Source organism: Musca autumnalis, unplaced genomic scaffold (assembly GCF_047663935.1).
Source record: "Musca autumnalis isolate F117 unplaced genomic scaffold, ASM4766393v1 scaffold_1, whole genome shotgun sequence".
NCBI lineage: Eukaryota > Metazoa > Arthropoda > Insecta > Diptera > Muscidae > Musca > Musca autumnalis.
The window spans coordinates 197,727,421-197,754,400 of record NW_027411644.1 but is presented as its reverse complement, the minus strand read 5'-3'; the positions used below and the strand labels follow the sequence as shown (position 1 = coordinate 197,754,400).

Sequence of the window (26,980 nt, the reverse complement as noted above, 5' to 3'; positions counted from 1 at the left end):
GTGGCAAAATACCCTTCAGTAATGTTGGCGACATTTCCTGAGTATTTCAGCCATGTAAAACTTCTCTACAAAGGTGGTGTCTTAGACATGCCGTTCGGACCCGGCAATAAACTGTAGGTCCCATATCATTGAGCTAATATGAATCGGGGTGCACTCATTGTTATGAGAGAAGTCTCCCTTGTCCCTTATGGGATGTTTGTGGAACAATTATATCGACAGATAGGGCTTTTTTTATCACACTAGCCTACAAAAACATAATATCGCTGTAAACAGGGCCACTAGGAAAACCATCGGTAAAAATGTCCAAAGGATCCTTGAACCACACAAAAATGTTGAACATTTGTGTGGGTGGACCACAAAGATTGGACAGATATGGCCCTTTTTGTACATGAACTAAGTTTCGACAATATTTAGAGATCCAAAGTTTGGACCAAATCGGTTGCTACGTCTATGAGAAATCGCGCGTACCATATTCGAACCTGATCTAAACCTGGTAGATATTTTAGGGTGTGTAAAGTATGGACTAAATCGGTCATTCCCATCAAGAGTTATCGTGCGCACAATTTTTCCGAACATTTTTGAACTTTTGTGGGGGAGGTACCTGAAGGAGTGAACCGATATGGTTTTTCTTCGAACTTAAACTAAGTTTGGACAAAATGTTATGAAGGACAAATTTTTGACCAAATCGGTCTATCAGTTCGAGAGTTATCTTGCGCTCCAACAACAACACACGGTGTCATAGGGGTTTTTTACCTTTCAGGCTATCTTCTCAGGAAGTATGGTTTTGCCACTGCTGAAACTTGTACCGCAGTATAGGGGGCCGTGAATACAAGATGCTACAATAAAAATCAAAACGATTCGAGAGCAGGTTCTAAACTGAACTTTTCCGAAATTTTGTGTGGGAGGTACCCGAAGGAGTCCATATTTAAACTTCAGCTAAGTCTGGTAGAACTTACACGATGTACAAAGTGTGGGCCAAATTGGTTACTCCCTTCAAGAGTTATCGTGCACACAAATTTTACGAACATTTTCGAACTTTTGTGGGGGAGGTACCGGAAGGAGTGGACCGATATAACCCATCTTCGAACTTAAACTAAGTTTGGGCAAAATATTACTAAAGCCAAATTTTGAACCGAATCGGTTGCTCCGTTCGAGAGTTATCGTGCGCACCAGCCAGACAGACAGACAGACGGACGGACATGGCTAAATCAACTCCAAATTGTCTGAAACACATTTCGTCCAAACATACTTGGGGTCTAAAACCATTATTTCGATGAGGCACATTTTGCCCGTATGAAAGTGTATATACCCTCGTTAGCATAAATGCTGAGGGTATAAAAAACGGTAAAACCTATGAAAATACCATAAAGATCAATCTTGTCGAGAATTTTCATAGCTACAACATTTTCTTTTGCCCATCTCGATAGGACTTGCGGTTTCCAAGCAAAATCGTGAAAACCTAAAAAGCTCTTAAAAATGGCAACTTGAATCGCGAATTATTTAAAAAGCGCTCCGGCGATTTTTTTGGTCTATTGATTTTCTCCCATCTTTGAACATTGTAGTGTCAGAATCCGCAAAAACTTCTCAGGTGTAAGCACCTTCCATTCATTTAAAGTTGCTTCAAGAGCACCATGATATTATCATAGTTTTACAAACAACTTAAATATTGTGACAAAATCCAAATAGGGTCACTTTCACCTGCTTTTATACCCACTTATTAAACAAGAACCGTATATATTTTTTCATAACTACATGCAGTGGTATCCTAAAAACTATATTTGACCCTATTTAGTGTAAATTGATAAACATTTCCCGATTTTTGGCCAAGTTTTCCGGAAAATTGTACAGTGTGCTTTGTGGTGATTGGGGATAACATTCCCTTCTAACGTTAGTCATAGCAAACAACGTGGTTTAGTGGTAAGCACATCCGTTTGTACCCAGAAGGAGGTCTGGGGTCAATCCCTGATTAGAACATAAATATTTTCGGCTGTATCAAATCCCCTAAGTGTAAATTTAGCTTATATTTCGTGATTATTTCTCGTAAGAGTTCGGTTTCGGCGATAAAAAGTAGATGCCATATCATTGAGCCAATATCAATCGGCGTACACTATGAGACAAGTCACCCTTCTTGGAAGGGTGGTGTCATTGTTGAAGAGGCAGTTGATTTGTGCTTTAGTTTCCTCCTTTTAGCGAGCTTTGTCCTCTGTCCTGAAATGTTTCGCCTGGAGTTAGATGGATGTTTGTCGTTTCGAGATAATTTGGTTTTCTCATAATACTCATCCCGTTCGTGCACTATATCATTTACAGCATTCTTGTCGATTTTGCCGAGAATAAACTTTGTCTTTTGGTACAGGGCTTTCCTGAACGTCCGATTTTTTTCTTTGGCCTCTTTGTCCATCTTTCGGGACGAACAGAGTCATTGCTTTTTTAATATTTTGGACTGTGTCCGGTGCCAAAGGTATACTGTGGAATATTCAGTTCACCTACTTGGCCCGCTACAAGACCCTTCTCCTTACCTACAATAATGAGCCGATTTTGCCAATATATAATTTTTACGAGTAAAATATCTGCATATAATATACTGCCTATATACTCACGTGTTGAAATATACATACATAGCTTATTTTATTAACTAATCACTTTCATACTGCCAGCATATATGTACAGAAGTTTTAAAAGCTTATTAAATAAAAATAATGTCCTTAGTTGTTATCATCCCCATAAATACACCCATGTAATCATGTGTTAGCTGCTAATACAATTTGTTTATAAACATATCAAACAGTAAATTAAATTTTATATTTAACAAATTGTACCAGTGAACTTGACAATTGAACGAACGTGTGATAACAAAACGAATATGTAAAGCTGCTGCCGCTGCGTTAATACATTCATGGAGCATCGGCATCAACGTCAACCATCAGCCGTAGTGAAGTAGTAAAAGATGCTGTGTTAGCAGCAGCGTTTGTTGCAATATTGTAGTCAGACAGCATCAGCGACACCCATTGTGTTGGGGCTGTTACTGCATCCATCACTCACTAACCGTGACTATTCTCCACCCAGATTCAGACGTCATCAAATCTAGTTATGTTTGAAATGAAAGTGATGTAGGAATTAGTTTTGCATGATAGGTAAGGGAATGGAGAAGAGGCATCTTGCTTAACATGAATGGGTCACTGTGTGAAAATATTTTCTTTGCCATTTTGTTTTCCATCTAAGGGAGGGGGTTGGTTTATTTTGTTCTGATGGTGGTGATGATGATTATTATGATCAACACCATAACCTCCTCGTCGTCATTACCATCATCATGATGATGATGACAATGAACCAAAACATTTCCATAATAAAAAAAACAGAAAAATCACAACAAAGACACCCTGGCCTAACAAGCAAAAAATGTATACGAACCCAGAACCAGAACGTTTTTTATGTGTCTCTGGCTTTAAATGAAATTGTGACGGACAAATGATTTGTGATGATGTTTTTCATTATATCACACTAAATTATATGAATGTAAACCATTTCCAAAGACATTGCACAGAAGGAATGGAAGATGAAGTGGATGCAAGAAAATGCTTCATTAATTTGTTTGGTTTTGTAGGAAATTCATGGATTTTTTAATAAATATGCCAATATCCCTCTGGTAAAACTTAATTTAGTATAGCCTAAGGGCAAGACTCCTTTTTGTTCTTTCCTTGGTTTGCAAAGAATATTTTACATGTGCAATTATCCCCATTATGAAGTAATCTACCTCTCTCTTTTCCTAAATGTAATATTTTAAAAATATCCATTATCTCTCTAACTTATTTCGTACTTAAGCCTTAAGTTGAAATTTCCTTCCCCGCACTTGGCAACAGTGTAGCAAAATTATTACAGCTGGAAAACAAAAATGATACATGCAATTCCTAATCATCTCTCATCTGGGCAACAAATGCGCATTGAATTCAGTAGCAGTGCATCTGTGGAACGTAAAACAACTCGTCTGGTCTTGTAACGGAAATTATTTTTTAAATAAACGAAGGAAAAAAACAAAAAAAAGTTCCCAAATAGGACTACAATGGAAATTTATCTTAAACTCCTTCTTATTCTCTTGACCGCGATTGTGTTCCATAAATATGTCCATTCAATGGAAATGTGTGAGTGCAACAACAACAACTAAATAAATGAAAATGAAAAGCCACAAATTTGTTTCAAATCGGAAAAGGAAAATTTTGCATCAATAAAAAGAAAAGAAATAAATTGGATTGAACAAAAGGAAACATGAAAAGCGCAAAAATAAAAAAATAAATAATGATTTGCTCTTTCTTATTTATGGACTGTTTCGTTTTTATATTTTTTGCTGCATTAGCCAACTTTACAATTAGAGTGATCTATGATAATTTACCAACAGGTGCGCAGCAAAATATCCTTGTGAATAATGAATGTTCAATGACATAAAGAAATCATTTTGAAAAGTTATTATAATTCAATGAACATAGTCAAATATGATTTCATTAAAAGTGATATAAAAAAGGAGATATCGGTTATCCTTTCCCAAAGTGAACATAAATTTGCCAAATTAATTTGAATTAATTATAATTAAGCGAAAAATACTAACAATGTGATTTCGTCTGAGTTAAGTGATAGATATCCTAGCAAAACAAATCGTATATCAGAAAAAATTATGTTTTTGGTAATAAAGCAAAAACTGAATGTGACATTCAAATAAGTAACCCAAAGTTCTATCATAAAGCATGGTAGAACAAGAAAAGGTAGCAGCAATACCCAGCTGACTGAACTGGGTTGTAGTGTTAGTGTCAAATTCCATTCGACATTTTATGTATTTATTTCTATGTTCGATGTATATTAGGGATATATATTTTTGAAGAACAAATTTATTCATCAGAAAAAAAAACTATTTCCCATAAAGACGGCTTCATATCATTGACATGTAACCTCCTCCAGGTCCGAACGACATGCCGCACACTAAAACATCGCTTATAGAGGCGGTACAATATTTGTTAATATGTGTGGTATTTTGTTAAACTTGAAAAGAATTAAGCCCTAATAAACATGTGCTTTTTTGTTTTCAAAAGCAAATGATTGAAACATCTTCTCTTTTTTCAATGAATTACCAGCGACCCGAAACATTTTTGCAAGTATTCTACTTTCTGCGAGAAATGATGCATTTAGTGGAATGATATGGAAACATTCAAATTGAAAATCTAACGAGTTTTCATTCATGTTTTCCAAAATATTCAATCAAATGTGAAAAAATATTAGTTTTTTAAATTCCAATAATTTATAGACATTTCCTTGTTTTGTTTACATTTACGTTGACACTAAGGTTTACAAACAAAAACAAATTCCTTTGTGGTTGTTGTTCGAGTTGTATTTGTTGTAGTATTAACTTTACCTTGTATTTGTTCTACCATGATCATAAAGTCATCCCGTAATATTTGGTCCGTTCCAGAACTGCAAGATTCTACTAATTTTTACTATTTTCTTCGATATCATAAACGGAAAATTGTTATCGTAGTAATTTTTATACCCTCCACCATATGGAGGGTATAATTAAATTTGTCATTCCGTTTGTAACACATCGAAATGTTCGTCGGAGACCTTATAAAGTATACATATATATTATTGATTGTAATCAAGATACAGCTCGCAATTTTAAAGATAGAGAGTCAATATTTGGTACAGAAGTTTTTATTTCTTGCAGGATGGTTGGTATTGAAAATGGGATATATCGGTCCACGTTTTGATATAACCCCCATAGAAAGGTACCTCCCGATTTTCGGTATTTTTAAGGTTTTAGCTTCAGTATCTTACCAAAATGGCTGAAATTTGGTACGTAGTCTTCTTTAGGGGTATAAAACTTTCCCCCAGAATTTTGTCGGTATCGGTCCACGCTTGCATATAGCCCCCATAGAAAGTTACCTCCCGATTTTCGGTATTTTGAAGGTTTTGGCTTCATTATCACACCGAAATGGCTGAAATTTGGTACTTATTCTACGTTGGTGGTATAAAACTTTCCTCCAGAAATTTGTCGGTATCGGTCCACGCCTTCATATAGCCCCCATAGAACGGTACCTCCCGATTTTCGGTATTTTGAACGTTGTGGCCTCAATATTCCACCGAAATGGCTGAAATTTGGTATTTAGACTTCGTTGGGGGTACTCAAACTTCCCCTTTTAATTTGTCGGTATAGGTCAACGAGTTCATTTAGCCCCCATGGAAATATACCTCCCGATTTTCCGTATTTTGAAGGTTGTGGCTTCAATATTCCACCAAAATGGCTGAAAAATACCAAATTTCAGTCTTCAATGTGATATAAAACTGTTCGCCAGAAATTTGTCTGTACAGGTCCACGCTTTCATATTGCCCCATTTCCGACTAAAATTCGTCGGTATAGGTGTACGTTTCGATATAGACCCTTTAGAACGGTACCTCCCGATTTTCGTAATACTGAAGATTGTGACGCCAATATCACACCGAAGTGGCTGAAATTCGTTATTTAGTCTTCCAAGAGTTATAAAATATTCCAGGAGAGTATTATCAGTATAGGTCCACATCTTTTACCGATGTTTTAGCCACATTCTCTTACCGAAATATAGGTAATTTGGTATTTAGTATTCTTTGAGTCTAAAAACTTTTCGTCAGAAATTTGTCTGTATAGATCGACGTTTTGAAATAGCCCCTATAGAACGGTGCCACACATTGTTTTGCCGAAATTGCTGAAATTTAGTATTAAGTCTTCTTCATACACGAAAGGAAACTAATTATTCCATTTTACTTCAATACAACTTATGGTGGAGGGTATAACAAGTTCGGCCCGGCCGAACTTAACGCCGTTCTTACTTGTTTTTATTCTTGTAGGTTCTGGAACAGACATTACAAAATATCAATGCAAGTATTTTTTATATTTTGCCGACACAGATATGAATTAGGTTTCCATTTTGGAAGTGTGGTTTCGTCTCGATAGGACCATCGCTTTAAACAGAGCTACTAGGAGTACATACATACATACATATGTTCCCACAACATCCCCGAAGGGACAAGGGAGACTTCTCTCATATCAATGAGTGCACGCCGATTCATATTGGCTCAATGATATGGGACCTACTTTTTATCGCCGAGTCCGAACGGCGTATTTTACGACACCGCTTTTAGAGAAGTTTTCATGGCTGAAATACTCAGGAAATGTCGCCAGCATTACTGAGGGGGAATTTTGCCACCGTTGTAAATTTGATGTTGCTCGGCCTGGGATTCGAACCGCAGAACTTCTGAGTGCAAGGCGGACGTGCTAACCATTGCACCACGGTGGCTACTAGAAGTACTTTCGGTAACAATGTCCAAAGGACAGACCCAGACCCTTAACTCCACTTAAACCAAAATGTTGCTCATTTGTGCACCTTAAGGAACTTACCGATAGGGCCCACATAATCTAAGTTTGGACGAAATATTTCGAGATCCAAAGTTTGGACCGAATCGGTTGATCCGTTTCCCAAATTTGGTGTGGGAGGTATCCGAAGGAGTTGACATATATAGTCCATATTCTAACCTGATCTATGTCTCGTAGAAATGTTACGATGCCCAAATTATTAAACAAATCGGTTTCTGCTTTCGAGAGTTATCGATTGCACCATTTTAGCGAAAAGTTGTGAACTATTGTGGGGTAGGTACCCAAAGGAGTGGATCGATAAGGCCCATTTTAGAACTTGATTTAAATTTGGGCAAAATATTACTATTGCCAAATTTTGGATCAAGTCGGTTTATCCGTTAAGCTGAAAACACATCCAACGTTTGAGTAAAGTTTTGTGTTGGGCGTTGAGAAAAAAACAACAACAGGGCGATGCCGACACCAAAGTCCAGCGTTGATCTGTTTGCCGGCATATATTTTAAATTAACTTGAATTTTTCGGCATCAAGCCCAACAGTGGAAAACGACACAAAACTTTACCCAAACGTTGGATGTGTTTTCAGCTTTATAGATTTACCGCGCGCTTCATTCACAACACATGGTGCCAGCTGGATTTTATAGCTTTCAGGTCATTTTCTCACGAAGTATTGACTTGTCCCTGAAAATAACCTGTAGTGGGGGCAGCAAATAGAAGTTGCTACAACAAAAATCAAAAGGATTCGAGAGGAGGCCTGAAACTGCACTTTTCCAAAATTTTGTGTGGGAGGTACCCCAAAGGAGTGAACCGATATAATCCATATTGGAACTTTATGTCTGGTATAAATAATACGATGTGTAAAGTATGAACAAAATCTGTTAGCCTCTTCGAGAGTTATCGTGTGCATAATTTTAACGAACAATTTTGAACTCTTGTGGGGGAGTTACTCGAGGGAGTGTCCCAATATGGCCCATCTTCGAAATTAAATTAAGTTTGGACAAAATATTACGAAAGCCAAATTTTGGATTAAATCGGTTAATCCGTTCTAGATTTATAGTGCGCACCAGCCAGACAGACAGACATTGCACGATGGGGCCAATGACATGTTTGCGAGGCAACAAATCACTGGGGCAAGCTAGACCTTCCAAATTTTGAACAGATGTTTATAATGGGCTTAGAAACTAATATGCCAAATTTGGTTCATATCGGTTTATATATACATATAGCTGCCGTATATATGTTCGCCCGATTTCAAGCAATTGATGGACCAAACACGCAAATTCTGCCCAATTTTTATGCGATTTGGAAAATACCACGGAATTAGGACTACAAATAAGTTTGCCAAGTTATATTGAAATCGGTTCAGATTTTGATATTGCTCCCATATATATTTTCGCCCGATTTTAGGTATTTGGTGCACCAATCCCGCTATGTATGTCCAATCTTGATGAAATTTGAAATGTGTGACGGATTTTGGTCTAGAAACATTTTTGGCAAATCATATTGAAATCGGTTCAGAATTGGATATAGCTCCCATATATATGTTCGCCCGATTTCAGGAAAATGATTGACCAAGCATGCAAATTCCATCAAATTACAATAACATTTGGAAAATGTTACGGAATTCGGACTACAAATAAGTTTGTCAAGTTATATTGAAATCGGTTCAGATATAGAAATACCTCCCCTATATACATATGTTCAAATTTCATGGTTTTGTCTGTGCTTTGTTATAAGTTAATAAAAAAAGGTTCCAAATTTAGTAAAAATCGGCTAAGATTCCGCCACAAAAGCCAAAGTTTGCGATATCTTTGAAATTATATATTATTATTATTATATACGTCTATTAAATTTTTCCGAAATCCAATTGGTAACATTAATGGGTTTCCGATTATTCGCCAACCAAAACATAAAAATGTCCATATTTTTAAGTTTTACGACATCTGAAATCAGATTTTTATGAAAAGGCGCAGATAGGCGCAGCTAATTTTTTCACAAAATGATAGTACACATTAATACCTTCACCACATATATATAATATCCTAGATCTACCTAGATCTCAAAAGTTATACTCCAGAGAACACATGGATAATAAAGCAAAATACTCCAAAAAAGACATAACATCTTAACTCAAAAATACATATACCACACATAACATTTTTATTATTTGTTAACACTATCTTATTTTACATACCCATTGAAGAGCTTTCCATGTTTAAGAAATATAAAAATGTTGAAATGTTCTTGTTGGCGCCTAAAATGCTTCCACTACTTATTTATAATGAATGTCGGAAAATGATGCATAAGAAAATATGTCACCATTGCCAGATCAGTATATCGCTATGTGATGTTACCAGATTGATTTATTTTTTTATTTTTAGTGATTCAGAGTGTTGGCAATCGAAATTCGTTATTATTTTTTTCAAATTGTTCACTTCAAAAATTGACTTTTTGCCTCGAAAACCTGCCATTGGCCCCATCGTGCATTGTCTGAAATGGATTTCGTCCAAACATACTTGGGGTCTAAAACCATTATTTCCATGAAGCACATTTTGCCCGTATGAAAGTCTAGCATAAATGCTGACGGGCGGGCCAAGTAATGAAATAGAATTGAATAATTAGTTTCCTTTCTTCATATGAGGAATTCTGAATGAAATCGGACACCTTAAAAAAGTAGTATTTGATGTCCTATATTTTTGCTGCTAAGAGATAATTAAAACTCATAACAAAGCAGAAAAGAAAACAAAACAAAGGAAAGAAACAAAGAAGAATAAAAAAAGAAAATTGTTTTAATTTTTTTCGTCTGATAAAAAGACTCAGAAATGACTCACTAAAGACTCATAAATGATTATAAACATGATTCAAAAAAGGCTAGAAAAAGAGTCCCAAATTAATCAACAAATCACCAATATATGATTAAAATACGACCCGAAAAAGACTCTATTTATCACCAGAAAATGGTCGAAAATGACTCTAAACTAATGCAGCGGAAGACTCATATGTGATTTATTTAGAAGAGTCGCCCGAAGTTACTTCTTTTCCCCGACAAGAGAGTATTTTATGACCAGAAAATGCGCTGAAATTCCAACTTTTTTATTGCGCAGTCGGATAAAAGAAGACTCAAATTTGATTAAAAATGTCAAAAAATGCTGGCTGGGTATTTAGGTATTTATATCAAATCTTAAATTTTTATTAAATCTCAAAAACTTTTTAATTTTTCGATTTTGAGAATGGATTAGTAATTATTATATCAGCCCGGACAATAAACGAAATTTATGATCAAGTAACTACAGCTCGGGAATTATATGAATGGACATCCGAACCGAACAATCTACCAAATGATAAAGTGATATTTTCTTCAGAAGATTATTAAAATAAGAAAAAGATTTGTATAAGAGATATGCAATGTTGGTACAATAATTGCTAATCCATTTTAAAATCGATAAATGAAGCTGTTTTAAATTCCTAAAATAAAAAATTAAAACAAATTTTAATAATGTTTTTTTATTTTTTGGCAAAATTACAAATGTTTCACACTAGTAAAAAGGAAAAAATTGTATTGACAAATTTAAAAAAAATAGGACTTAACATTTTTGTAATTAATCGTAGTTTAATACAAAAAAAATTTAGGAAAATCGAAGAGTTTTCATTAGTTAGCTGATAAACATTAATCATTAGCTAATAAACATTAATCACATTAATCATCGCATATATTTTGGGCGTATCAATTATCAAATAACTCACAACTACAGTGAATGTTATGTAATTCAGTGATATCACTTCGGTAAGACCAAAATAAGGAGTATACAATCCTTTGTTTCCTACTTCACAAAAGTTCAAAATCACGGCTTTAACTTTCCACTCCAATTTTATTGAGTAATTTATGGAAGGAAAATGAGATTAGTAGAGAATTATTTATGCAGAGGGAACTTTCTGATATCATGACGTTATCCAGTAGTATTTTTTATATTTACAGGTATATTTAGCAGTTATATAAATATGTAAAGGAAAAACGCCGAGACACGTGTCTTCTTTTTTGTCTTTTATCACCCTGCCGTGTCAGAATATGGTCAATTTCGGAAATTCAATCGTTTTTATTGTCATAAAGAAGCCAATTGTAGTTATTTCCCTAAGTATATTCTGGTGTCCAATCGTAGATCTTATCGCAAAGAATTTCTGAAGGCTGATAGTGGTTTTCTTGATAGAGAATTAGTGCTGAGCAATAGTGAGTCTATCTATCCATGATGAAATTCTAGCACCCAACCGCGGGACAATCGTCGGGCTTCTCTTATAGAAATTTTGGTTTCCTATCGTGGATCTTCTCATAAGTTGATCAGGAACTAGGAAAAATCTGGCGACCAGTCTTGAATTCTTTTAAAATGAAAATCTGGTGCCAATCCAAGGTCTATACATGTATACAAATCCATAAACACAATTTTCCCCAATCTACATTTTTTATACTCTTAGCATTTAGTCAAAATGTGGCTCATCGAAATAATGGTTTTAAGGGCAAAGAGTATTAGGAAGAAATGTGTTTCAGAAAATTTGAAGTCCACTTATATATGTTCGTCCATCCGGGTAAATATGGTTTCACTTCCTTTATGCTAATAATTTAGTTATAAGTAAAAATATGAAATAAATAAACGCATTGCATTTTTGCAACAAGCGTTCTCGGGCCCTCTATTACTACAGTACAAGTTTTTTCTGGGGCAAGACCATACTACCAGAGAAAATGGACCGAAAGCTGTAAAGAATACATACGGCACCTACCATGTGTGCACAACAACTTTCGAACCGGATACTACATTGGTCCAAACTTTGTTTATCGCCATATTTCTGGCATTTTCCCTCAAATTTCAAGAATTTTAGATAAGCGGTATGTGCGATTTTTCTTAAATGGAGCAACAGATTTGGACCAAATTTTGGATTAAGTAATATTTTATCCAAACATATGTAGTTTTAGCTCGAAAATGAACCGCATTGGTGAAGAACTGAAATGACTGGTGGGCGCAATATCTTTTGAAAGGAATGACCTCCAAAATAATATCTACTTCCAAAATAAACTATGTTGGCCCGGTCCATTTCTTCAGGTACTTTCTTCGCAACACTTGTGATCAATGATAAAATCTGTATTTTGTTGGCAAGTTCATACGTCCGCAAATGGCTACACAATTCTGAAAATCTCCTAATACATAGCTTCGGGTTAAAGGATTTTGGTTATGAAGCCGCTATTTAATCTCTCCATAGATGAATGTATCAGTTCACACAGGCTCAGGGTATATTCCTGTCCGCAAAGCCGACTGATAATTGTTGAGATTTTGACGAAGAAGAATCTTTTTCCGACCAGTTTTTTTATACCCTACACCACTATGTGGGGAGGGTATTATAAGTTGGTTTTGGCCAAATGTTTGTAACGCATCGAAATAATGGTCGTAGACCCATACTTCTATATACCAAAATGAATGTCTCGACGAGCTGAGTCGATCTGGCTATGTGTGCGTCCGTCCGTCTGTCTGTCCATATAAACCTTTTAATGACGCTACAGGTCGTAATTTTGATCGGATAGTCACGAAAGAAGCATACGAAAGAGGCATATTATGTTTGGTGGTAGTCGGATTATATTCCCTAAAAGAAATGTTTACCAGTGAAAAGCTTATGCACAGGGGCCCCGGTCGGCCCCGTCCCGACTATAGCCTTTGCTCACTTGTTTGATTTCGTTTGTCGTCACAAAGTCCTTTGCCGAAGAAGGAAAAAGGAACATTTCTAGAAATGTGTATCCATTGAAAGTACGTCCCAAAATACAATTCAATTCAATGTAATTTCAAAATATTGGAAATAATATGCAATAAATAAAATATAAACTTTAACCTCAATAATCTTTATTATATTGTCATTCGAAAGGTCGAAACAAACATAAACAGCCCAATTATGAATATCAACTCCCCGTGAGAAAACTCATTCATAATCACCCTGAAAAATACGACAGAAAAATCCTTTTTTTGTACAATAGGCATTTACTTATTTGTAGCAAGAGACCAGTTTCAAATAATCTCAACGGGCGACACTGCGGTGGAACAGAATTATATCATAACAAGTGAGCCAAGGCTATAGTCGGGTCGGGGCCGACTATGTGATGCCCTACACCAGTTCCCCTGTGCATAAGCTTTTGACTGGTAAAAGTTCAAAATGTTAAAATTGGGATAGCTTAGCGCCTTTGCTCTGAATGTCTTCATTAATACAGGTCAATTTTATTGAAACGCGTTTAAGTGCATCGTCAGAATAACTCAAATAAAAAAATAGAAAAGTGGGATGTATGTCAACCATCAACCAGCACATTCCGACCCCAGAATAATATCCGACCATTACCAAAATCAATAGGTTTATTCCTCCGTGGGACCCCCATTAACACCCAAAATTTCGTGACGATCCAATCAAAATTACGACGTGTAGCGTGATTACAAAAAATTAAAAAATAGGACATATTACCGACTATTGCTATATCTCCGTTATTTGGCCACATACGCCAACATGCTTTACATCACTGTAAAGATGGGATTTTCTACTTTCATAGTCGGACTTTGCTTTTGGAAGGTCCCCAACCAATGCTGCGATAATGACGAATAGCAATTATTATTAAAATCGCAAAAATGAGAAGTTGTGTTGTAAAAGCGACTATTGCGATATCTTCATTGTTTTACCACCTACGACAACCTACATCGTTGCAAAGGCGATATTTTCCACATTCATCAGCAGGTTTTGCTTCTGATATACCCCTTATAGAAGCGGAGATATTCGCTTTGAAATAAAACGTTGACTTTTTCTCGAAATAAGTTGTTTGCCCGTTCCGACCCCTGAATATTATCCGACCATCACCAAAATCAATAGGCTTTTTCCTATGTAGGACTCCCATTAACCCCCAAAATTTCGAGACGATCCGATCAAAATTGCGACCTGTAGCGTGATTACAAAGAAATGGAAAAATGGGATGTATTAACGACTATTGCGATATCTCTGTTATTTGGCCACCTACGCCAACCTACTTTGCATCATTGTAAAGATGGGATTTTCTACTTTCATCGTCAGATTTTGTTTTTGGAAGGTCCCCAACCAAAGCTGTCATATTCGTCATTATTATTACAATCGCAAAAATGAAAAGTTGTGTTCTATTAGCGGCTATTGCGATATCTTCGTTGTTTGACCACCTACTATACATCGTTGCAAAGGCGATATTTTCTACTTTAATTAGCAGGTTTTGCTTTTGGCATACCCCCTTTAAAAGCTGAGATATTCGGTTTGAAAAAAACATTGTCTTTTTCTCCAAAAAAGTTATTTGCCCATTTCGAACCCTAAATATTATCCGACCATCACCAAAATTAATAGGCGTTTTCCCCTGCGGGACCCCCATCAACACCCAAAATGTGGTGACGATCCGATCAAAATTACGACCTGTAGCGTGATTTCTTTAAAAGTGGAAAAATGGGATGTATTACCGACTATCGTGATATCTCCGTTATTTGGCCACCTACGCTAACCTACTTTGCATCATTGTAAAGACAGGAATTTCTACTTTCATAGCCAGGTTTTGTTTTTGGAAAGTATCCAACAAAAGCTGTGTTATTCGTCATTAGAATTAAAATCGAATAAATGAAAAGTTGGGTTCTATAAGCGACTATTGCGATATCTTCGTTGTTTGACCACCTACGACAACTTACCATACATCGCTGTAAAGGTGATATTTTCTGCTTTCATTAGCAGGCTTTGCCTTTAATATACCCCTTATAGATACGGAGATATTCGCTTTGAAATAAAACGTTGACTTTTTCCGCAAATAAGTTTTTTGCCCATTCCGACCCCTAAATATTGTCCGACCATTACCAAAATAGGCTTCTTCACCTCCGGGACCCTCATCAACATCTAAAATTTCGTGACGATTCGATCAAAATTGCGACCTGTAGCGTGATTACAAGGTTTAGATGGACAGACGGACAGACGGACGGACGGACGGACTGACGGACGGACACACATAGCCAGATCGACTCAGCTCGTCGAGACATTCATTTTGGTATATATAAGTATGGGTCTACGACCATTATTTCGATGCGTTACAAACTTTTTGGCCAAAACCAACTTATAATACCCTCCCCACATAGTGGTGTAGGGTATAAAAATGGTTGATGTAGTTTTTTTTTGCAAATTTCAAACATAATAAAGAATTTGTAATTGTTATTATGTTCAAAATAGTTCATTACAAAAACGTGTTAGAAACTATATACAAACATTTAAAACCACAAAATTAAGCAACTATTTTATCTCTTATTGTTGAATTGCTCTTATCAAAAGTTCAAAAACAAAAGATAGCAAGAATGTTTTTCTAGATGTTGTTTATAAGCCAAAGTATTGGACATAATATGCAACAAATGTTCAACAAATTCAAATAAACATCTTGTTCTCAACTCAGTAACACTTGCAGTCAGCCTAAAATTAGGAATAAACGTTTAAACAACACCTTAAAACTTAACAACTATGCGGAAAATTTCTCAAAAAGCCTAACGTGTTCATTAGTGGGCAATAAGTATACATGTATTTAAATAATTTTCTGTAATACTTCCTCCAAATACTTTACATATTTTTCGAAACATTTAAAAAATTTTAAAATTTTATTCAAAAATTAAAAAAATGTGTAGCATAAGCTAATATCCTATGGGATCGAAAATCATTTCGGGAAATGTACTGACAAATTAGGAGGAAAAGTTATTATAGCCCCATAGAACACTAAACACTAAATTTCAGCAATTTCTGTACGGCTAAAATCCTGAAAACCCCTTAAAATCGGAAGATACCGTTCTACTGAGGCTTTTAAAACATGGACCAGTGCAGACAAATTTCTGGAGGGAAGTTTAGTAGCCCCAAAGGAGACTAAAAATGTATTAAGTTACAACATAAAAAAGGTTTTTTTTTTAAAAAATAAATAAAAAAAATTGTCTCGGGACGAAATGGGCTAAGGTCTAGAATTGTATACACTCCATACTATTGTAAAATTGATCATACACACAAATTAAGATAGAACACTGAAGTTTTGGAAAGATCGAATTAGCTATTATTTGGCATTTAGGGTGATCAAATCTGCACCAAAAATTATGGACATGGGTAAAGCCCCCATATAACGGTACCGCTGGATTTCAGTTATTATCAAACTTTTATCTACATCTATATTTGCTTTGATTTTGAATTTAGGCTTAAGGTATTTGGAAGTTATTACCAAAAATTTCGGCCTAAATTGCCTGCAATTTTGCATTTTAAGTTCAAGTTGGTCAAAAATGTATCACCGAAAAGCCAATAGTCTCCTCATAATTGCGAACGTAGGTCCACGCTTTGTTATGGTATTTTTATACCCTCAGCCTTTAGGCTATCGAGGTTATATTAATTTTCATATGATCAAAATGTGCCTTGTCGACATAATTATTTTAGACCCCAATTATGTTTGGACGAAATCTGTTTCGGACAATTTGGAGTCGTTTTAGCCATCTCCTGGCTGGCTAGACGCACAATAACAAAATTTGGTCTTCGTAATAGTTTGTACAAACTTAGGTCGAAGATGAGCCATATCGGTCCACTCCATCTCCCCCATAAACATTAAAAACTTTTCGCCAAAATGGCTCGCACGACAACTCTGGTTCATACTTTGCAAATCGCAATATTTCTACGAGACATAGATCGTCCAGACATACCTTAAAGAATTTCATCTATGCGTTCTTGAATAAAACCGTTTTCAATGAATAAACCAAAATATCTATTTGAAACTGCCGCAACACATTTTGACATCACAAATTATTAAGATGTGGACCGATATGGCCTTCTTCGAGCTTAAACTAAGTTTGGACCGATATAGTAAAAACTTCTGTACCAAATTATAAAGCTCTATCTTAAAAATTAAACTGTATCTTGATTTCGACAGACTGACTAACATGACTTTATCGACTCAGAATTTTATCCTGATCAAAAATATGTATACTTTATAGGGTTCCAAATACGTATTTAAATGCGTTGCAAAAAAACCAACTTGATATACCCTCCATACTATGGTGAAGGGTATAAAAATGGCATATCTCATATATTTTTCAACCGAATTTATTGGTTTTTCCAATTTTCGAAAGTTTACTCACAAATAACAAATTAAATATTATAAAATAAAAAATAAATTATACTGTTAGGTATCTTCTAAACAGACTAGAGCACGAGGAAAAGCATTTAGTATTTCATGCGTTTTTTACACTTCATTAACTATAACTTAACCATTTGTTAACCGCTTTTAAAAAAATATAGCTTATTCGAAAGATATTCGTACATCAGAACTTTGCAGATGCTTTTTTCCATTTTTATATAACAGTATAATTTTTCAAAATTTTTTGAAGGATCTAGGGGGGGAGGGGCGTTTGCCCCAGAGCCCATGGAAACTTTGAGGCCCCAGTGGCATGTGTTAACATATTTCGATTGTGCTCAAACTTGGGCAATCTTAAAATCTAACAAACTAAAACCTTTAGGGGGGTGCGGCATAAAAAAATTTGACATGGATTTTTTAAAACCACTCTAATGTACATATACAAAATGGTCCATCTGTCCATTAATGAAAATAATATATAACGTGTCGCAATCATACATACATAAGTATATTTCCCCAACATCCCCGAAGGAACAAGGGAGACTTCGCAATCATATAAATAAATTACGCGGAAAACTAGTGACCAGGGAACTTGTGTAGGGTATCACATGGTCGGCCCCGTCCGACTATAGCCCTCTTTTAATTGTTTTTAACTAATTTGAAGAAATGGTCCTTTATTTATTGTCCAACCGTTGTTTACATTATTTTGTAATGGGCTATTCGGCTCTTGTGGCAGTTTCTTCTAATAGTTAGCTAGTGGCCTGTCCAGTTTTTGCGAAATATTCTAAGGACTTGATAACTGGTAGTGAAGATATCCAAAACTTCAGGAAAAAGTAACTTGTTTGCAAATTCTCATGTACCTGTTATACCCTCTTTTTGCTACATTAAACATTGTAATAGTGAAACTTGACAAAGAAAAAAGCAATTTCCTCCCAGCAAGGTCAATATTCGAAGATTTCTTAACATAACGATTAATTGTATTAACAATTATTTCCAGCTTATGATGCTTTACGTCAAAAAATTATGGAAGCCGAACGATCAGCTTCATTGGGCGGTAATGTTTGGCTATCATCGGCTGAAGAGAAGGCGAATAGTATCTTAATGAATGCGAAACGGGAGGAGGTAATTTCTCTCCATTTTCATTTTTCATTAATTTAAAGCTTTATTTCATCTTCCCTTTACAGATAATCGAAGGTCTAAAAGATCCCACCAAATATCCACCAGCAATGCATTTCTTCCAAGGCAAACAATTTTTGCGGCAAAGTGAAGTATTTCGCATTATACAGAAAATGCCAAAAGGAGCCCTGCTGCATGGCCACAACAAAGGCATGGTTACATCGAAATGGGTAATTGGTAATTTAACCAATTTATATAATTTATACACATGTCGAGATGTGAGTGGCCTACTGATCTTCACCTATGATCAAGCCCAGTGCCATAGTGAGATAACGAATGTGTGCTTGGAACGTGTCAATGCCGAGGATAAGCGAGTCTATGAAAAACGTTTAGAGAAGCATATCAACATGTATACAATGCATCCGGAATGTAAGATTGTGATGATGACGTATATACATATTCATGTTGTTGTTATATTTGTATTTAATGGTGGCTCGTTGTTGTTTTCTTTATTGTAGCCCAAATCACCGACACCCGTAAGCTGTGGAAACGTTTTGAGAACATTTTCGTTACCATGGATCAAATGTTCAAATATCAACCGGCATTTTGTAATTATCATAAACGTTTGCTGGAAGAGCTGTGTGAGGATAATATTATTTATGCCGAAATACGAGCATCGCTGTCACCGGTAAGAATGTAGGTTAGAAACGTATACATTTTTCAATAGATTGATTTATTGTCATGGTAAAGTTAGATTTTTATATTAAATGCCTATTTATATTTGTCTCATCTCCACAGCTATACGGAGAAAATAATCGAACATTCAATTCCCTCGAGGTGGCCACAGAATTGGAAAAAATAGTCGAAAGTTTTAAAGTAAAACATCCCGACTTCATGGGCTTGAAGGTAATTTATGCCAAACGGAATAAGGGTACAGTTGATGAAATTGGCCAGCGAATAATGACCTTCAAACAGTTGCAGTAAGTATTGGAAAATACATATTGAATAAATATTTCTCGAATTCTACTCAGGGATAAACAAACTCCCTTCTTGGGAGACTGTTAAAACGCATGGATACCATGTGTCTTCTATAAAGATTGCCACATTCTCGACTATAGAGATTACCTCCAGTTGGTATATAGAGACTCTCTTAAGCTCATATACGGAAACTTTCTTAATGTCGTCTAGAGAAACTGCCTTCAGTTCGTCTACCAATATTAACTTCAGCTCGTCGTGTAGAGAGGCCCCTCAGTCCATAGAGACTTCCCGTCAGTTCCTTGGACTCTTTTATATAACCTAGCTTTAGTTATATATAACCTAGCTTTAGTTGGAGAATAGTTTCAGTTCTATCCCACGGCTGCGGGTTCTACGATACCGGATTGACCTGGAACAACGCTACATCAGCGGATCACCGGCCAGCGGCTGCCACCTCGGAATACACATAGTATCGTTTTTCTGTGTTGAGGGCATATCCCGGAATACCTGCTGGGGCGGAGAAAACCCAGGACCAATATATTTGTGCTCGGTTTGTCACATCCGCATCTTCAACCAAATCCAAGCTTCGGTGAGATGCAATAGATATCGGGAGTGTTCTGGTTTTGTCCATGCGAGGGGCTACGACAGGTACAATGTTGCTGCATGCTGCGTGAACACAATCCCCAGTGAATCGTCGTCGTCAGATTATGCGATTCCCCACAGCAACAGCACACGCAGCAATTAACACTAGCCGTTGTTGTTCATATCGCTGAAAATGTATCATTATTGCAATGGCCTCCGAGGTAAAATCGAGGAAATAGTGGACTTCACAAGTCCAAAGAAAATGAATATCGCGGCGGTACAGGAAACCGTGCTCAACAATAAGTGCAACTTCAATCACACGGCAGCGGGTTCTTTCGTATCGGATTGACCCGAAACCATATTGCTGTACAATACAGACTTATCTCGCTTGAACCGTACATGGAATGTATGGGGGTATCAGTCAGGTGTGGAGTTGCCGAGGTAGAGTTGCTGAACATATACACCGATAAATTGATAATAGCCAGCTTTTGGAAGGTCATAACCGCGTGGTCTTGGGGGAATTTAATGCTCATCATGAGTTGTGGCATTCCGTACTCAGAAACGATCCCAGAGGTATAGTGCTGTCTGAGCAGATTGATAGCTCTATGTTTTCCACAGTCAATGAGGATGTCTGTACCAGAATTAGCTTAGAGTGTCACATTTCGCCAAACCATCGTGTCACCTGGTCTGACAAATGAAGTCACCTGGAAACCCGTAATTTTTCTTGGAGATGGGAAGATGATCGGCCCTATAATTGTCACCATCAGCAGACCGCCGGATTTCACCACCTCTGAACGCTGAACTTTCGTGAATCATGGGAAAGCTAATTGGCCAAGTTTCAAAAAGTTTACTAATCACCGCTTCAGAGATCTGCCCAAACCTTCTGATGTTCGGTTAGCAGAACGGACGTTCCGAGACATCATCACTGCTACAGACGCTCGCCGTATTCATGTTGGTCGAATACCCAAAGTGAGATCAAATTTCCCAGCAGAGGCAATGGGATTTGCAAATGAGTTTAATGAGCTGCATCGTGCCAAACCCAGTGACCCCAGAGTCAGGGAGCTCACTGGAAGTTACAGATTAGTTGTTGAGCTAAAACGGAATAAGTGCATAAATTATCTGAAGAGTTGCAACATTGGAGCGGGTATAAGTGAATTGTGGTCGTCAGTTTGTCAAGCACCCCGAGAGAGACAGTGCAAAGAGAATAGTACTACGTCGCAGTAGATCCCGTCCTGCTAAGGATGAACCACCACAATTTACAATGGATGGTGTTGCGAATGTCATAAGGAACGCTAAGTCGTCTAAAGCGTTGGAATTTCCACGGTAATGCTGAAACAGCTGGATGTGTCGGGAGTAGCATATCTTACTAAAGTTCCCGACGTTTACAAAATGGACAGGACGGCACCGCTACTGAAGTCAGGCAAAGATGCCAGCAAAGGTGAATCGTACAGATCGATTTCGCTTTTGTCGCCCATAGCAAAGACTTTTGAAGCTTTAGTCCTCCCCAGCGTTAGAAATAGATATCCGTCCACTTTTTTGACCACATGGACAGCATATTCATGTCGAACGCACGGCATGCTGAGATGTAGGAACAAGGTCCTCAAGCACTTGTGGTGCAAAAAAAAGAAACTTTGTTGACCACGTATAACGCGATAGGTTGGACTGTGGTAAGCTATGCGGCGCCAGTATTGTCTCCGAATATAAGTGCAACTAGATGGAAAAATATTCAAACCTGTCAGAATGCCGCCGTGAGAACTGCAACAGGGTGCCTCATCATGTTTTCAGTGGACCCTCTACATGAGGAGACAAAGTTTCGTCCGGTACATCAACACAATGGCGTGCTTTCGTTGCAGTACTTTCTCGGGTGTTACCGTGAGAGCCATCCTAATCACCATATGGTGGATAGGACCCTCCCAACCACAGGCATCTCAGGAGGGATCTTCATGATCTAGGAGGAGAGGTCCTATGTTACAAGAGAGAACTCCTTGATCAACAAGTCTATCAAGCAGATTGCAATGACATTCACACGGATACAGTCGCAGATGTCACAAACAACTATCATGTGAATGCGTTCCTGGGAGAACATCCCCCCACTATCGCAGCTGAGGAGCGTCAGCTACCACAACAAACCAGAGTAGTTTTCGTCTATAAAGACTACCCTCAGCTCGTCTATAAAGACTACCTTCAGCTCGTCTATAAAGACTCCCTTCAGCTCGTCTATAAAGACTCCCTCTAGCTCGCCTATAATGACTCCCTACAGCTCATCTATAAAGGCTCCCTTTAGCTCGTCTGTAAAAACTCCTTTCAACTCGTCTATAAAGACTCCCTTCAGGTCGTCTAAAAAGACTCCCTACAGCTCATATATAAAGATTCCCTTCAGCTCGTTTATAAAATTTCCTTTCAACTCGTCAATAAAGACTACGAACAGCTCATCTATAAAGACTCCCTTCAGCTCATCAATATAGACTCCCTTCAGCTCGTCTATAAAGACTCCCTTCAGCTCGTCTATAAAGACTCCCTTCAGCTCGTCTATAAAGACTCCCTTCAGCTCGTCTATAAAGACTCCCTTCAGCTCGTTTATAAAGACTCCCTTCAACTCGTCTATAAAGACTCCCTTCAACTCGTCTATAAAGACTCCCTTCAGCTCTTCTATAAAGACTCCCTTTAGCTCGTCTATAAAGACTTTCTTCAGCTCTTCTATAAAGACACCCTTCAGCTCGTCTATAAAGACACCCTTCAGCTCGTCTATAAAGACTCCCTTCCTCGTCTTTAAAGACTCCCTTCAGCTCGTCTATAAAGACTCCCTTCAGCTCGTCTATAAAGACTCCCTTCAGCTCGTCTATAAAACCTCCTTTCAGCTCGTCTATGAAGACTCACTTTAGCTCGTCTATGAAGACTCCGTTCAGCTCGTCTATAAAGACTCCCTTCAGCTCGTCTAGAAAGACTCCCTTCAGCTCGTCTATAAAGACTCCCTTTAATTCGTCTATAAAACCTCCCTTTCGTTCGTCCATAAAGACCCCCTTAAGATCGTCTATAAAGACTCCCTACAGCTCATCTATAAAGACTCCCTTCAGCTCATCAATATAGACTCCCTTCAGCTCGTCTATAAAGACTCCCTTCAGCTCGTCTATAAAGACTCCCTTCAGCTCGTCTATAAAGACTCCCTTCAACTCGTCTATAAATACTCCCTTCAGCTCGTCTATAAAGACTCCCTTCAGCACGTCTATAAAGACTCCCTTTAGCTCGTCTATAAAGACTCCCTTTAGCTAGTCTATAAAGACTACCTTTAGCTCGTCTATAAAGACTCCCTTCAGCTCGTCTATAAAGACACCCTTCAGCTCGTCTATAAAGACTCCCTTCAGCTCGTCTATAAAGACTCCCTTCAGCTCGTCTATAAAGACTCCCTTCAGCTCGTCTATAAAGACTCCCTTCAGCTGTCTATAAAGACTCCCTTTAATTCGTCTATAAAACCTCCCTTTCGTTCGTCCATAAAGACTCCCTTAAGATCGTCTATAAAGACTCCCTACAGCTCATCTATAAAGACTCCCTTTTAGCTCGTCTATAAAAACTCCCTTCAGCTCGTCTACAAAGACTCCCTTCAGCTCGTCTACAAAGACTCCCTTCAGCTCGTCTATAAAGACTCCCTTCAGCTCGTCTATAAAGACTCCCTTCAGCTCGTCTATAAAGACTCCCTTCAGGTCGTCTATAAAGACTCCCTTCAGCTCGTCTATAAATACTCCCTTCAGCTCGTCTATAAATACTCCCTTCAGCTCTTCTATAAAGACTCCCTTCAGCTCTTCTATAAAGACTCCCTTCAGCTCGTCTATAAAGACTCCCTTCAGCTCGTCTATAAAGACTCCCTTTAGCTCGTCTATAAAGACTCCCTTCAGCTCGTCTATAAATACTTCCTTCAGCTCGTCTATAAAGACTCCCTTTAGCTCGTTTATAAAGACTCCCTTCAGCTCGTCTATAAAGACTCCCTTCAGCTCTTCTATAAAGACTCCCTTTAACTTGTCTCTAAAGCCACCCTTTCGTTCGTCTATAAAGACTCCCTTCAGAACGTCTATAAAGACTCCTTTAGCTCGTCTGTAAAAACTCCCTTCAGCTCGTTTATAAAGACTCTGTTCAACTCGTCTATAAAGACTCCCTTCAGCTCGTCTATAAAGACTCCCTTCAGCTCGTCTATAAAGACTCACTTTAGCTCGTCTATGAAGACTCCGTTCAGCTCGTCTATAAAGACTCCCTTCAGCTCGTCTAGAAAGACTCCCTTCAGCTCGTCTATAAAGACTCCCTTCAGCTTGTCTATAAAGACTCCCTTTAATTCGTCTATAAAACCTCCCTTTCGTTCGTCCATAAAGACTCCCTTAAGATCGTCTATAAAGACTCCCTACAGCTCATCTATAAAGACTCCCTTTTAGCTCGTCTACAAAGACTCCCTTCAGCTCGTCTACAAAGACTCCCTTCAGCTCGTGTATAAAGACTCCCTTCAGCTCGTCTATAAAGGCTCCCTTCAGCTCGTCTATAAAGACTCCCTTCAGCTCGTCTATAAATACTCCCTTCAGCTCTTCTATAAAGACTCCCTTCAGCTCGTCTATAAAGACTCCCTTTAGCTCGTCTATAAAGACTCCCTTCAGCTCGTCTATAAATACTTCCTTCAGCTCGTCTATAAAGACTCCCTTTAGCTCGTTTATAAAGACTCCCTTCAGTTCGTCTATAAAGACTCCCTGCAGCTCGTCTATAAATACTCCCTTCAGCTCTTCTATAAAGACTCCCTTCAGCTCGTCTATAAATATTCCTTCAGCTCGTCTATAAAGACTCCCTTTAGCTCGTTTATAAAGACTTCCTTCAGCTCGTCTACAAAGCCTTCCTTCAGTTCGTCTATAAAGACTCCCTTCAGCTCTTCTATAAAGACTCCTTTCAGCTCGTCTATGAAGACTCACTTTAGCTCGTCTATAAAGACTCCCTACAGCTCATCTATAAAGACTCCCCTCAGCTCGTCTATTAAGACTCCCCTCAGCTCGTCTATAAAGGCTCCCTTCAGCTCGTCTATAAAGACTGCCTTCAGCTCGTCTATTAAGACTCCCTTCAGCTCGTCTATAAAGACTACCTTCAGCTCTTCTATAAAGACTCCCTTTAACTTGTCTCTAAAGCCTCCTTTTGGTTCGTCTATAAAGACTCCTTTCAGAACGTCTATAAAGACTCCCTACAACTCATCTATAAAGACTCCCTTCAGCTCGTCTATAAAGACTCCCTTTACCTCGTCTGTAAAAACTCCCTTTAACTCGTCTATAAAGACTCCCTATAGCTCATCTATAAAGATTCCCTTCAGCTCGTTTATAAAAACTCCCTGCAACTCGTCTATAAAGACTGCCTTCAGCTCTTCTATAAAGACTCCCTTCGTTTCCTCTATAAGTTATTTCATTCATAAATCTTCCCTTTTTTATTTTTTACAGCAATGCCAAACCAAACTTCATTATCGGTTTCGATTTAATTGGAAATGAGGATACCGGAGATCCTTTACACAAATTTGCCAATGAATTAACAGATTTACCTCCCACTGCCAATTTCTTCTTTCACGCAGGAGAGACAAGTAAGATTTCCTTTCGAATAGAAGTCAATGAGTGTTATTCTAAACCAAAATTCACCGTGAGTATGGTCTTTCCGCCGTTACAACTTAAAGGAGGAAGTGAGAAAGCTCACGGTGAATTTACGTTCAGAATAACCCCCAACACATTTTATTAATTTTAATCATTGTACCGCAGATTGGTATGGCAAGGCCGATTGGAATATGATGGATGCCCTGTTGCTGAATACCAAACGAATTGGTCATGGCTTTGCACTGCCCAAACATCCACAGCTATGGTCTACAATTAAGAAACGTAACATTGCCATTGAAGTGAATCCATTGTCGAATCAAGTTTTGGGTTATATTTGGGATTTGAGAAATCATCCGGCCTCATTTTTGATTGCGGAAAATTTCCCCATCATTATATCATCGGATGATCCTGGGGTGTGGAATGCCAAAGGTTTGAGTTATGATTTCTACTATGCTTTTATGGCATTTGCACCGGCGGAAGCGGATTTGAGATTTCTTAAACAATTGGCATTGAATTCAATAAAGTAAGAGACTTCAATTTTCATTGTTTTCGGAGAGCAGATATTTTTTTAAATATCAAATTTATTCCTATTGCAGGTATGCAATTTTAACATCAGAGGAACGACGCAAAATGAATCGGATTTTCCAAAAGAAATGGGAAGAATTTATTTATAACATTATTAATATGAAATTTTAGATAGGCGCCAGATGTTATATAAATTTCCAATAAAACAACATGAAACTTTATCATTTATTTAATTATTTTTATTGCAATAGAGGAGGTAAGCGAAAGGCATTTATTTTAAAGTTATCAAATTTGTTTTTCTCTCAAAATATCAAAAACTGACTATCTTTATCTTTAACTTAGCTTATCTTTCAACATTGTTCTTCCATTCTACACAATATCCTTGGCATACCATCCATGCAGACATTTCGGTACTGGTCCATTGGTGTGGAATACACAACGACCCAACTCATTCCATGTTTTGGCACACAACACTAGCAGCCCCACTTTGTTCTCATTGAATCCACCCCAAACCATTGAGGCTAATATCACACCATCATCTTCTTCACGAGCCTGCGGAGATGGCACAAATATCGGTTCACTGGGATAGCAATTATCTTCACACCATGTCAGGCAGGTTTTATTAATGACATCCACTTTGATTAG

General features: G+C 37.5%; 2 protein-coding genes across 4 annotated transcripts in view; one reads left to right on the top strand and one right to left on the bottom strand.

Annotated features, from left to right (window-relative positions):
• Window positions 1-3,935: 3,935 nt before the first annotated feature.
• Window positions 3,936-26,556, top strand: Adgf-D (Adenosine deaminase-related growth factor D). 2 transcript variants are annotated; one of them, XM_073959772.1, is made up of 9 exons: window positions 3,946-4,136; window positions 4,349-4,390; window positions 18,538-18,662; window positions 18,725-19,085; window positions 19,175-19,344; window positions 19,455-19,636; window positions 25,667-25,803; window positions 25,976-26,333; window positions 26,407-26,556. In XM_073959772.1, the coding sequence occupies exons 1-9, from the start codon at window positions 4,058-4,060 to the stop codon at window positions 26,504-26,506; spliced, it is 1,554 nt and encodes a 517-aa protein (XP_073815873.1). In that variant the 5' UTR covers window positions 3,946-4,057; the 3' UTR covers window positions 26,507-26,556. The 2 variants fall into 2 exon arrangements, with proteins under 2 accessions (XP_073815874.1, XP_073815873.1); XM_073959773.1 differs by lacking the exon at window positions 4,349-4,390 and having other exon boundaries at window positions 3,936-4,136.
• ninaB (neither inactivation nor afterpotential B) overlaps window positions 26,553-26,980 on the bottom strand; it is a 45,244-nt gene continuing 44,816 nt past the window's right edge. For both annotated transcript variants that reach the window (XM_073959768.1, XM_073959769.1), the window contains one exon: window positions 26,553-26,980. In XM_073959768.1, the coding sequence (XP_073815869.1) occupies window positions 26,705-26,980 (276 nt within the window). In that variant the 3' untranslated portion in view covers window positions 26,553-26,704.

What these genes read in the sequence shown, in the direction of transcription:
- Adgf-D (XM_073959772.1), top strand. Translation starts at nt 4,058, where the DNA reads ATGGAAATTTATCTTAAACTCCTTCTTATTCTCTTGACCGCGATTGTG. An exon ending in CTATGATAATTTACCAACAG is followed by an intron (nt 4,391 to 18,537) that starts GTGCGCAGCAAA and finishes AATTATTTCCAG; the next exon opens with CTTATGATGCTTTACGTCAA. An exon ending in ATGACCTTCAAACAGTTGCA is followed by an intron (nt 19,637 to 25,666) that starts GTAAGTATTGGA and finishes TATTTTTTACAG; the next exon opens with CAATGCCAAACCAAACTTCA.